Raw genomic sequence first — 13,984 nt, forward strand, 5'->3', positions numbered from 1 at the left:
CTAAGTCAACCAGCTTGTAATTGGGTCAACACTTGTGTATGCTGGGCATACTCAGCTGTGTTGACCAAGTTTGACTTTTGACTTTTCCAACATTGACCATGATTTGACCAAGTTTGACCTAAGGGTATTTTGAGTTGTGTTTGAGATTGGTCAATATTTGATGTTTAGGTGATAGGTAGAGATGATATTTTGAGTAGGAGCCTATTCAACTATTTGTTCGGACTAAGAGGTGAGTTTTCCTCACTGTACATACGGGTTGAAGCACCAAGGCCGACCCATTAGATTGATATCCTGGTTTACTGTAAGCTGTTATGCTCTAGTGATCTGTTAGATCTATATCCTCATATATAGGATATTGTTATGCCGTAGTGATTTGTTAGATCTGTATCCTAGTATATAGGATGTTGCTATGCTATAATGATCTGTTAAATCTGTATGACTACCTATATATGCTAGTTATTGATTGTTGTGGTATATGTTGATATGTGATAATTTACTAGGTTAAGGTAGAGATGACCAAAAAAACCGGTTCACAAACCGAACCGGTCAGTGAACCGGAAACCGGTTTACCTCCGAACCGGTTAAGGCATGAACCCCCGAAGAACCGAACCTCCGGACCGAACCAATTCACCCTTTTGACTGTGTGATCCGGTTTCGAACCGGTTTGTTAAGAACCGGTTTTTTGAACCGATGGATAATCCGATTTTGAACCGGTTTTGAACCAGTTTTTTGCATATTACCGTTTTTTTGTCTTATTCTAACGACTATATAGCCGTTTATGGCTGTTAGATACTTGTTTTTTGGTCCCTTTTGGCCATATTCCCCAATATTTGATAGTATAAATATCTATTACATGTTTTGGGTTAACCAAACCTCAAAAAACCTCTCTTACTTCAAAAAACGCTCTTAATTCAAACAATGGATTCGGCTTCCGTTGGTATTGGAGACTCATCAAACAATCTTACCGTTGTTAGCATCAAAGAAACAAATAGAAATCCGGCTATTTGGTGCAACTATGATTTGTGTGTAATGTCGAACGGTATAAAAAGAGCGCGATGCAAGAAATGTGGTGCTTTTTTTTAATGAAGAAGGGAATTCGACATTGAAAACTCATATGACAAAAAGATGCCCCGCGGTGAAATTTGGGCCGGGTCATAATCAAACAACAATGGCGAATGATGCAACATTGTGGAGTTACGATTTGAGTAAAGTTCGGGATAGGATGGCGAAGTTCGTGATTCAAGAATGTTTGCCTTTTGACCACTTCGACAACAAACGATTGACTTCACTCATCCAAGATACTCTCCAACCACGATATTGCCATGTGAGTCGTACTTTTATTAGACGTGATTGTATTGAAATGTGGCAACTTGCAAAAAATGAATTGATTTTAGGATTTCAATCTTTAGAAACCGGTGTGAATTTAACTTGTGATGTTTGGACGGATCCTCACGGTTCACCGGATGCGTACCTTTGTGTTACTGCTCATTAGATTAATCAAACTAATTGGGTAATGATGAAGCGTACGATTACGTTTGAATTGTTTGAGTACCCGCACACCGGTAGAAATTTATTTAAAATTTTAGATTGTGTGATCAAAACTTATAAACTTGAAGGAAAGATTTTTTCTATATCTTTTGATAATGCTTCAAACAACACCGTCGCGGTTGGACAACTAAAACTAAAATATAAACCAATTTGCGATGGTGTTTTTTTTCATAGTCGATGTGTTGCACATATCATTAATTTGGTTGTGCAAGATGGACTAACTAACATTGAAACTATAAAAGATGGTTTCAATTGACATGCTAAAAGATATTTTTAGTTCTAGTAACGCTCGATATCATAATTATATGCAATTTTGTGTCGATGCGAATGCCCTCTTTTTAGGTCCGAATTGGGAAAATAATACCCGATGGAACTCCACTTGCAAAATGCTTGAATGTGCCTTACGTCAAAAAGATACTTTAAAAATGTTCCATGACAACCTTGCGGACCGTAATAAGGTTACGGCTTATCCGGAATCAAGTTGGGATACTATCAAACTTGTTACGGACATGCTTGATGTTTTTAAAAAAACAACTACTTTTTTTATCGGGTGTTTATTATCCTACAAGTTGTTTAGTTTTAAACCAAATTTTTTTAATGTGTGCGAAAATAAATGAGTTTGAAATGAGGAGCACAATGTTTGCTAATATGATGAAACCGATGAAAGCAAAGTTAAAAAAATATTTTCAAGAAATGCCTCCCATTATTACTTGTTCCGCCGCTTTGAATCCGGCTCTAAATGTTGGGGGGGGGGGGGGTTGAGACTTTAATTGAAAATATTTGTTACGATTTGGGTTTAATGGATGATGACATGGATTATGCATCAAAGGAAGTTTCAAAATTTAACAAAGTTTTTCAAAATTTGTTTGAAGTTTATTTAACAAAATATGGTTCAACAAACATTCATGACATGATGCAAAATACGGGGGCATCCGGATCCACTTCTCACCAAAATAACGAAACAATTAGGCTTTATAATACTTTGAGGAATGAAAATTCCAAACGAGCTCGGTCTAACACCCCAAGTAGCGAGATCAGGAGGTACATTGGTTTCGATTTCTTGTCTCAAATGAGTATTCAAGAGTTTGAAAATTTTGATATCTTGGCTTGGTGGAAAGGAAAGGAAACCCAATTTCCGATTCTAGCCGCTATGGCCCGTGATCTACTAAGCTCCCAAGCTTCTACGGTAGCTTCGGAATCGGCTTTTTCTGTTAGTGGCAGGGTAATATCACCAAGAAGAAACAAAACTAACCCCTTTGTCGGTGGAAGTGTGCATTTGCTTGAAATGCTACCTTGATGGCGTGGAAAGGATACAAGACATTGAACTACTAGAAGGCACATCGTTGCATGCCGAACCACAAATACATGAGGAAGAAGTAGCGATGAGAATGTCGGTGCTACTCACCCTAGAAGAGATCGAGTATGAGAGAGGATTACGCAACGACATGGCGGATGACGAATAAAAAAACAAAAACAAAAAATATTTGGATGTTTTGTGTTTTTATGTTTGAAGATGTATTAGTTTGACAATTTGGATGTTTTGTGTTTTTATGTTTGAAGTTGTATTATGTATTTCCAATATAAAAAAAAAAACAAAAAAAAAAAACAAAAAATAGGTTGAAAATTGCTCCAAAAAATGTGTTGATTCAAGTTGAACAATTTTTTACATACATTATGTTTTTCTACATATACACAAACATAAAATTTAAAACCAGAATAAAAGTTAATACATGAAAAGATATGTATATTATTAAACAAGAAAAAACTTTTGGACATGGTCCATAACTCTCCATATGGACGTGTATATGTAAAGCTTATAAGCCTTTGCCTTCCCAATCACCCAAACCACCTACTGTGAAGCCAAAAAAATATATGGTTTAAGACAATTTAGAGCTTTATACTCTAAACAAAAAAAAACCCATTCCTATTTTACACTTATTAGCCCAAAAACAAAAAAAAAAAATTAGAAAACCTTATTTGCGTCGAACCGGTTTTAATATGTTCGGATATTTTTGGGTGTGAACCGGTTTGGAACCGAACCGGTTTTGGTGTGAACCGGTTTTGACTTGTTGGACTTGAACCGAACCGGTTTTCTGAACCGGTACGGTTCATAAAAAAAACCGGTTTTTGCATGCCTAGGTTAAGGCGGACCGGCTGAGACTAAAGGCCAAAACACCCAAGGCAGTCTGGATAGACTAAAGGCCTATGAGATGGACCAGGCCAAAAGCCCAGAGAGTGGTACAGATAGGCTGAAGGCCTAGTGGGGCAGTCTAGTCACGCTGAAGGCTCATATATGCATGCTGTTGTTGTTATGTCGTGTGGTGGTACTTTAGGGAAACTCTCTAGGCTTTGTACTTATGGTTTTCAGTTTATTGTTTCAGGTACTTTAGAGGGTCGTGGGAAGGTAAAGGCGTAATTATGCACATCTTCCTGTTTTTATAACATTGGATCTTGGGATACTCTAATTTTGAATAATACTTTTGAAATATTGGTTTTGTCACACTTTATGAAAGAAATAGTTTGTTTTTGAAAAGTTCAAATTTATTGTGATTTTTGGGATGTAACATTTATATACATAATGGAGAAAAAGGAAGCTAATTGGCTGGAAACAGAGCTGGATCGGAAGAAGATGAAACATATGTTGAAAATTCTACACATTATAGAAACATGCTATGTATCCGTGACATGATAACTTGGAGGGAACATGACAAATGCTTATTCGACAACACGACTTTTACATTGTTATGCCGTGTCTTTTGCAAATCTATAAATAGCATCAAAATTTTGACACAATGATATATATGGAAATCCAACACAATCTGGTCGAAAATTAACCTACAAGACACTATTTTGAGGGTCTAAAAGGTGGCCGGATGGCAATTACGGTGATGGCGACCAAATTTTGTAGCGAAAGATTAGTATAATTTAGAAGAATGATGACCAATTTTTGTAAGTATCAGCTTCCATGTCCATCACTAGATTTAAAATGTGACAATATGAATTCCGTCGAGGGTCTACACTATTTTTAAAATAGAAAAATCGTTGCTCTAAATTTCGTAGGTATTGATCGCTTTGTTCTAGTGGTGATATATTCTTATGCTCTTGTTTAGTGAAAAGTGTTCAACTCAAATGTTTGGAAATTATTTCGTTTATCACCACAAATGTTGCATTATCTCTCTTTTGGGTATGAGTGCCATGGCCTATTCACCTTTCTAGATTGAACCATGTGTGATCAAGATTATAGGCATTTCAGTATACATTTCCTGCACTTCTCTCTAAAGCAGGCTGGCGGTGTCGTTGTAGCCACGCATTCTTTTGATAACATGTGATGACTACACAAAACTGCCAAACTTTTCTTGTTTTATACAAATTGTTTGTAATGGTAGCTGCTGCTTTGATCTTTTTCCTTTTCACATAAAGCTCTTGACTTTGTGGGTTTTATATGTTATTTAAGAGAACACCTCTTCTGCAAATTCGTCATAGAAACAAACAAACACAGAAGCTTTCAATTCCCAGTTCAAAGTTCAATGAAAATGGTTGCACCTGTGACTGACTTTCATGTCGTCATGTTCCCTCTAATGGCTCAAGGCCATATGGTACCCATGGTGGATATTGCCCGAATACTAGCCCTTCGTGGGGCCATGGTGACAATATTCACCACTCCTCTTGTTGCCAATCGATTTAGACAAGTTATTGAACGAGCAAACGAATCCAAGCTCATGATCAAGTTACTTGAACTCCACCTCCAATTAGCAGAAGTCGGTTTACCCGAAGGATGCGAGAGCTTTGACACACTTCCCTCGTTTGAGTCTTCCAATAAACTATTCGCAGCTATCAACTTGTTAGAACAACCAGCGGAAAATCTTCTCCGGGAACTTTCTCCTCCTCCATCTTGCATAATCTCAGACTTTTGTTTTCCCTGGACCGGAGACGTGGCTCAGAGGCTTAACATTCCTCGCCTCGTGTTCCATGGACCCGGATGCTTCTGGCTCTTGTCCATGCACGTTGTCTTAACTTCTAAAATGTTAGACACGATTGAATCGAACTCAGAACGCTTTGTTCTGAGTGGCCTCCCTGACCGAGTTGAGTTCACTAAACCTCAGCTTACTGGTTCCTTCAAAGCCAGGACAGCAGACCAAATGGAGTTCTGGAGTCGTGCTGCAGCAGCGGAAAAAACAGCATACGGGATCGTGGTTCACACTTTCGAGGAGTTAGAACCTGCGTACGTTAAGGAATTAAAAAAGGCAAAAGATGCCAAGATATGGTGTATAGGCCCTGTTTCTCTATGTAACAAAGATAACACGGATATAGCAGAGAGAGGAAACAAGGCTACGATCAACGAGCATGACTGCTTGAAATGGCTTGATGCAAGGGAACCTGGGTCGGTGGTCTACGTTTGCTTGGGAAGTCTTACACGTGCTTCTACACAGCAGTCGATCGAACTTGGGCTAGGACTAGAGTCCACGAACCAGCCCTTCATATGGTGCGTAAGAGACAAAACCGAAGAACTGGAGAAATGGTTTTCAGAAGAAGGTTTTGAAGAAAGGGTGAGAGACCGAGGGTTGGTAGTCCATGGTTGGGCACCACAAGTGTTGATATTGTCACATCGAGCAGTTGGTGGTTTCTTGACACACTGTGGATGGAATTCTACTCTCGAAGCAGTCTGTGCAGGTGTGCAAATGGTTACATGGCCGCATTTTGCTGACCAGTTTATTAACGAAGCATTCATCGTAGAGATTCTGAAGATTGGGGTTAGGATTGGTGTGGATATTCCTGTTCCTTTTGGGGAAGAAGATAAGATGGAAGTGTTGGTGAAGAAGGAAGACGTGAAGAGGGCTGTGGAGTGTTTAATGGATGAAGGCGAAGAAGGAAAAGATCAGAGAAGGAAGAGGGCGAGTGAGCTTGCGGAAATGGCGAAGAGAGCAATGGAGGAAGGAGGATCTTCTTATGTCAACGTATCATCGTTGGTTCAGGATCTAACAGATATGCAACTCAAAACCAGATGAAAGTAGAAAACTATTACTCCAAACGTATTTTTATGTCTTGGTGTATGATATCTTTATTTATAGATTGTTACGTATCAATAAGTGGCTGTTAAAAAAAAAGAAGATTGTTAGGTATCAGTTGAAATTTTGTGGGGGTGAATTTCATAGATTTAATTGACAAGGCAAATCAGTTACATGTCCAAGTTTTTTTTTTTTTTTTTTTTTTTTTTTAATAGTATCTTTAGTGTAAATTACCACCACGTTGTGAAAAGGTATTCACAGGTGGGTTGGTGGTGATAAGGCAAAAGAAAGAGAGAGATAAAGAGATACGATGTTGCTGCTAATATTCCACTGGCTGTCTTCTTCCGTCTTCAAAAAGACGTCACACCCAAACCACCGGGACTAGGAGCGGTGTTCACGTTTCCTTGACCCCTCCACCTCAACTTTTCACGCATGAAGACGTATCCATTCCGGATAGTCTTATGGAGTTTTGATTTTTGTCCTGTCTTTTCAAGACTTTTCGCTACTCTAATTAAATTAATTAAAACGATTAGACCAAGGGTGTAAGGGTGTATTCCTTACCATTTGTAATTTTCTATTCTACTACCAGTTTTATATACACTCATCACAAACAAGAAATGGTTATTTTTCACTTCTCTTTGTTTTATTTATTATACTTTATTTGTAGAGAATTAAAAACAATAAATTTTAATATATTTTTTTATAATTTATATATATATATATATATATATATATATATATATATATATTAAAAGTTAAAGAAAATACAAAACGGACACTGATATATATATATATATATATATATATATATATATATATATATATATATATATATATATATATATATATATATATATATATATATATTAAAAGTTAAAGAAAATACAAAACTGACACTGATCAATCACATAAGAAGAAAAAAGACATGGTACCATCCTCTCACTCTTTCCTCGCACTGCCTAAACCGTACCTAGGGTGTGGTGTTCCTAGATGCAAATCCCATTTCCCCTCATTTTTTCCGCTCTATTCTTTCCGACCTTAAGGTTATAATAGAGAAATAGAGTGTTTTATCATTGATCATAACAATGTTTTGATTTACTTTTTACTCTTAAGAATGTTTTATCACATATCAACATCAAGTATATAATCTTATTTACATAAATTGATTTACCTTTTTTAATAAGGTTTATTTGAGTTAAAATTATACCATAAAAGTGTTTTATTAGTGTTCATGGGAGCGCATTGGAAGAACTTTGTGGGGATGAAGAATTTTCCTGAAAAGGAGATTAATGTCCAACTGTCATGACCAATCGTATTGGAACTGTATTTGCTTCAATGTTGGTATGTAATTTTGTTATGATTTTATAAAAGTTCATTTTTTTACCCATTTATTTATCAAATATAAGGGTAATAATAGTAACGTATTTATATTTACTTTCATATAACAACTTAGTTTAATCTATAATAATGTGTATATATATATATATATATATATATATATATATATATATATATATATATATATATATATATATATATATATATATATATATATTTATTATGTGTAAAGAAAATGTAAGTACATTGTTCTTACGAGTTACATATTGCTATTATTGTTGAAAAATGTGAGCATGTTGTTATTATGAGTAAATAAATGGAACTGTGAGTAAAAAAATAAAGTACATTGTCTATATTTATAAAAAGAGTACATTGATATTTCTTACAATTTACCCTAAATATAAACATAACAATTACAATTTGGTCATATTTGTTCAGGAGTTCTCATTTGTACGTTACCGAGCTGCCAAATCAGTTGACCCCAGTAATATATTTCTCATTTTAATTATACCTTTCTGTCATATAATCATATATTTCTCATTTTCTGCTCTAACCCTCCAGTATACCGACAACAACGATGCATGCTTAATTATAAATGATTATATGACAGAGATGTATAATTATATATGATTATACTTGTTTATACATATATGCATAATCATAAATGATTATATATATGTTTCTTCATAGATTGAGTAATCATATATGATTATGGTGGCTGGTTGCAGATGAAGTGGTGGTGGCAGAGGTGGCGGTAGTATAGGTAACAGAGGTGGCGGTGGTGCGGTCGGTTGATGGTGAAGGTTATGGTAGTAGTGGCAACGATGACAGTTTTGATGTTGGGGAAAAAAGATCAGACGAAACTGAATAATCATTTATATTATAGCTTTCCCACCACACTGATACGTTGGAGCGTTAGAGCAGCAAATGACAAATGGTTGAGATCGAATCTTAAGATCTCCACTTTTTTGGAATCTCAACGGAACACACACACACACACATATATATATATATATATATATATATATATATATATATATATATTAAATTAAAAATAATTAAAAAATACCATCTAATTTCACTATGTAAAACCTACTGTCATTTAAATACTTTCATATTTCAAGCCCTCAATCTAAAAGCAATTATGATATAAATTAAAAGAAATTACTGTAAGCGATTTAATTAGATTTAAGAAAGCTAGACTTTTACCTCATATCAACAAATAAGTCAAATCAAATAGGGAAGAAAGTGATAGAGGATCCTTGAGACTATGGTTTCTCTTTCAACAGAAGAGGACATCGTTGTAACAATACTTTTTTTTTTTTTTTTATTTTTTTTTTCCAGAAGGGATATATACAGTAAAGTCACAATATTTTCATCGATTTGATAAGAAAGTCATAAACTTTATTTTTTTGATAGTAAAATCCAAATTACCGGCAGTTTTTGACACTTTTACCCTTTTTCCCGGCTAGCCGGTAATTAGGACTTTTTTGTCAACAAAAATAAAGTTTAAGACTTTATTCTCAAATCGTCAATTAGGACTTTACTATAAAAAAAAAAAAAATAAAGTTTATGACTTTTTTTGTCAAATAGTTGAAAATATTGGGACTTTATTGTATATATAATTTTTTTGGTTAGAAATTTAATGGTATGATACTCTCTAAGCATAAGAGTTATTGAAACCTTCTCTAAACAGCTAGATCATATTGAAATCCTTTACATTTACTTTTTGTTAAATAGTTTTTTTAATCTCAACAAACCGATATTGAAAAAAATTAAGATACAAGAAAGAAAGAAAGAACTAGGGTTGTGTTGGTTTTTTGCAGTCTCAAAAATGGAGAAATTAGAAACCTAAAAAAGTGAAATTGCCTTGGCTTTATAAAAACACAAACAACACATACCTAGTCAAAAGGGTGTGAATGTGGAGAAGGGAAAGAAGGGCAATTTAGTTTTTTTCGGTTTTTTATTTCTCCATTTTTGGGGCTGCAAAAAGCCAACACAACCACGGTTCTTTCTTTATTTCTTTCTTGATTATCTCAATTTTTTTCAATGTCGGTTTATTGAGATTAAAAAAACGATTTAGCAAGAAGCAAACGTTAAAGATTTCAATAGGATCTAGCAAATTAGAGAAGGTTTCAATAACTCTTATGCTTAAAGAGTATCATATCATTAAATTTCTAATAAAAAAAATTACATATACACTAAAGTCCCAGTATTTTCAACGATTTGACAAAAAAAGTCATAAACTTTATTTTTTTGACAGTAAAGTCCTAATTGACGATTTGACAAGAAAGTCCTAACTTTATTTTTTTGACAAAAAAGTCCTAGTTACCGACTAACCGGAAAAAAGAGTAAAAATGTCAAAAACTGCCGGTAATTTGGACTTTACTATAAAAAAATAAAGTTTAAAACTTTCTTGTCAAATCGATGAAAATATTGGGACTTTACTGTATATATCCCATTTTCAGAACGCTATGAACCTTAATTTATAGGTACAAAGTTGATTAACGAAACTGAAATTACACAAATATAAATCACAGAATAAAAAGTAAAAATTGCTAAATTTATGTTTGTGGTGTGGGAGAGACGGCAGTGTGGCCGACAACTTTTAGATACAAGAAAAAAAATAATTACGGTTAATTTTGGGATAATGACTTAAAAGGGTAATATATTATTCAATTTGTACACATTTGGCCACTGATTTTTTTTTCATCCACATTTACCCCTTCAACTTGTTAAACTGTACACATTCAGTCTTTATGACTGGTTACTCCAGGTTAGCCGGGAAAAATGATTTAATAGGCTAATATATTTCTCATTTTATACACATTTAGTCCTTAATATTTTTGTACATATTTAGTCCTTAATATATATATTTTTTTGTTTCAAAATAAGTCATTTTTGTTTTTATACACATTCAATACTTATGAATGTTTTCTTTGAGTTTTTCTCACGACATCTTACGTGGAACAATCATTGATGAAGTGTGTGAGGTTGTTGATGTTTATGTGTAATGTCTCATTTTCACAAAAAAATTTCATTTTTTAATAAGGCAAAACTCCTTAATTATAAATCCATTATTAAGAAAAAATTGTTTATTCCAAAATACATTTATCGAAAATCAAAGTAATATAAGTAACGCGGAATCCTCAATATTGTTGATGAATGTGTACAGTCATGCATTCTCCTTTTCACGAGCAACGATAGAACCTGAAAACATAAACAACTGGGTAAGCACACAATTTAGTGAGTTTCCCCCAAAATACTCGATACAACAAACGTATTATCATGCATAACAGACCCACACTCATCAGATTGGAATACCTTGGCCCAATCAGTCATTGGACTGGAACGCCAACATGCAACAGGTCAAATCAGTCATCAAGAATACCCAGGGTTTGTTAGTATGCCGCCTTAACCCAACCGCTCTTCTCGAGTCTCCGTGCCTATAGCTTATAGTCGGCCCGCACTAGGTATCTTGGCCTACAACATATAGCAAAACCATCTCAAGCTATCCCACCACCATATGACTATCCCACATAAGATGTCGTGAGAAAAATCTAAAAAAATCATTCATAAGTACTATAAGTACTGAATGAATACAAAAATAAAAATGACTTATTTTGCAAAAAAAATATATATATATATATATTAAGGACTAAATGTGTACAAAGTGAAAAATATATTACCTTATTAAGTCATTTTTATCGGCTAACCTGGAGTAGCCGGTCATAAGGACTAAATGTGTACAGTTTAACTAGTTGAAGGGTAAATGTGGACGGAAAAAAAACTCAGTGACTAAATGTGTACAAATCGAAAAATATATTACCCTTTTAAGTCATTATCCCTTAATTTTTCAAACGACTTCATATACTTATAATAAAATATTAATTTATTAGATGTTTTTTTTTGTTAATTCACTAGGTGTGAGACCCGTATATTATACGGGTTGATTTAAAAAAGATTAAACATTAAAGTGTAACAGAAAATATTTTTTAATGTACAACTTTAAAATAAGAAAGAAAAAATATATTTATTGGAATTTAATATATATATATATATATATATATATATATATATATATATATATATATATATGATATTTAATACTTTACGTATATAAGTATATGACTTTAATTTTAAAAATTGAAACAAACTAAAAATTGGCAAGTGGATAATACATTTTAATTTGCCTTTTCTTGAAGAGACACTGTTTCAATTACGTTGACCAAAAATTCAGAACAAGAAAAAAACAAAAAAAACATATTACCTTAATTTATGTTTCCATGGCATCGATCATTAAGGGTACAAAACCGCACCTGGATTAAATGGCACAAATTTATACCGACGATTGTACGAGGACGTGGCCCATCGTTTCTAGAGAAAGAGAAGGAAACAATGGAGAGGTGAGGCGCATGCGGAATGATATATGTGATTTATGGTCATTTATACCCCCATCCCGAGTTTAACTTAACGAGAAAAAAAATGGAGGAAGTGAGAATAAAGTAAAATAATTTGATGTTTCTGAGTTTCATTAAACGAAGAAAGTGGAAAAAAATAAAAAATAAAAGGATCATTTTCTCTCATAACTTTCCTTCAGATTTGGAAGGGTTTTGAGAGAAATAACAAAATGTTTAATTTTTCTTCTACTTCTCTCCAACTCGGGAACACAAAAGAAATTTCTCTTCTATTTCTTTCTCTTCTTTTTCTCCTTACTTATGGCTATAGGTAAGATTACAATATTATATTTTTTTAGGTTTTAAATGATTGCATCACATTAATCCCTATAGAGAGAGGTTCTATTAAGATTAAAAATAAAATAGAGATCTTGAGATTCAACATCAACCACATATTTCACATCTGCCGCTTAAACCTTCCAACGTACTAGCACGACATGCCTTTTATAATTAATATGATCATTTAGTTCCGACCGTTCCTTTCTCCCCCCACACCATCCTTACCACCACAACTGCCACCACCACTACCACTACCACTACCACCACCTCTAAACCTAGTCGACCTCACCACTGTCACCTCCATCACTTATACCACTGCCACCTCTACCATCAGTACCTTTTTTGCCACCAACTCTCATAATCATATATGATTACTCAATCTGTGAACAGACATATATGTATAATCATTTATGATTATGCATAAATATATAAAGATGTATAATTATATATGATTATAGCTTTCTTTCATAGAATCATTTATGATTAGGCAGATTCCGCTACTGCCGGTACGCCGGAGCGTTAGAGCGGAAAATGAGAATTATGTGCCTGAGGTTGAATCTCAAGATCTCTATTTTTTGTAATCTCAAGTGAACCGCCCTATATATATATATATATATATATATATATATATATATATATATATATATATATATATATATATATATATATATATATATATATATATATATATATATATGAGCATTCAATCAATAACATTTCTTATCGCGTGAACATTTGAGAACAAATATGGATCACACAATATTTTTTAATTAAAATTATAAAATAATATTCATATAAATAAAAAAATAGTTCAAAAACAATTAAAAAAACTCATTAACCAACACCATCCACCACCATCACCACCCACCACCACCAACCACTATCCACCACCACCACCACCACCTACAACCCACCACCTATAACCACCACCCACCACCACTATCCACCCACCAACCACCACTACCCACCACTCACTACCACCTACTACCATTACCACCTACCCACCACCACAACCTACAACCCATTACCACCACCTACTACCTGCCACCACCACCTACCTCCACTATCCGCCACCACCCATCACCACCACCATCACCCGCCACCACTACCAAATACCACCACCCACCATCACCCATCATCACTACCACCCACCACCACCGCCACCACCCATCCACCCACCCATCACTACTACCCGCCTCCACCACCCCCACTACAACCCACCACCATCACCACCACCGAACATCACCACCACCGAACATCACCACCACCCATCACCACCAACCCATCACCACATGTCAGTACCACCTATCTCTACTACCCGCCACCACCACCACCTACACACTTCCGCCGCCACCA

The 13,984-nt window shown here is 34.6% G+C and overlaps 1 protein-coding gene across 1 annotated transcript; it reads left to right on the forward strand.

The window, feature by feature from the left end:
• Nucleotides 1-4,917: 4,917 nt before the first annotated feature.
• On the forward strand, nucleotides 4,918-6,736 carry LOC145001076 (UDP-glycosyltransferase 73E1-like). The gene has a single exon (XM_078960409.1). The coding sequence runs from the start codon at nucleotides 5,076-5,078 to the stop codon at nucleotides 6,552-6,554; it is 1,479 nt and encodes a 492-aa protein (XP_078816535.1). The 5' UTR covers nucleotides 4,918-5,075; the 3' UTR covers nucleotides 6,555-6,736.
• Nucleotides 6,737-13,984: the final 7,248 nt, after the last annotated feature.

The sequence above is a fragment of the Lactuca saligna genome, chromosome 6 (assembly GCF_052625555.1).
Source record: "Lactuca saligna cultivar CGN05327 chromosome 6, ASM5262555v1, whole genome shotgun sequence".
Taxonomy (NCBI): domain Eukaryota; kingdom Viridiplantae; phylum Streptophyta; class Magnoliopsida; order Asterales; family Asteraceae; genus Lactuca; species Lactuca saligna.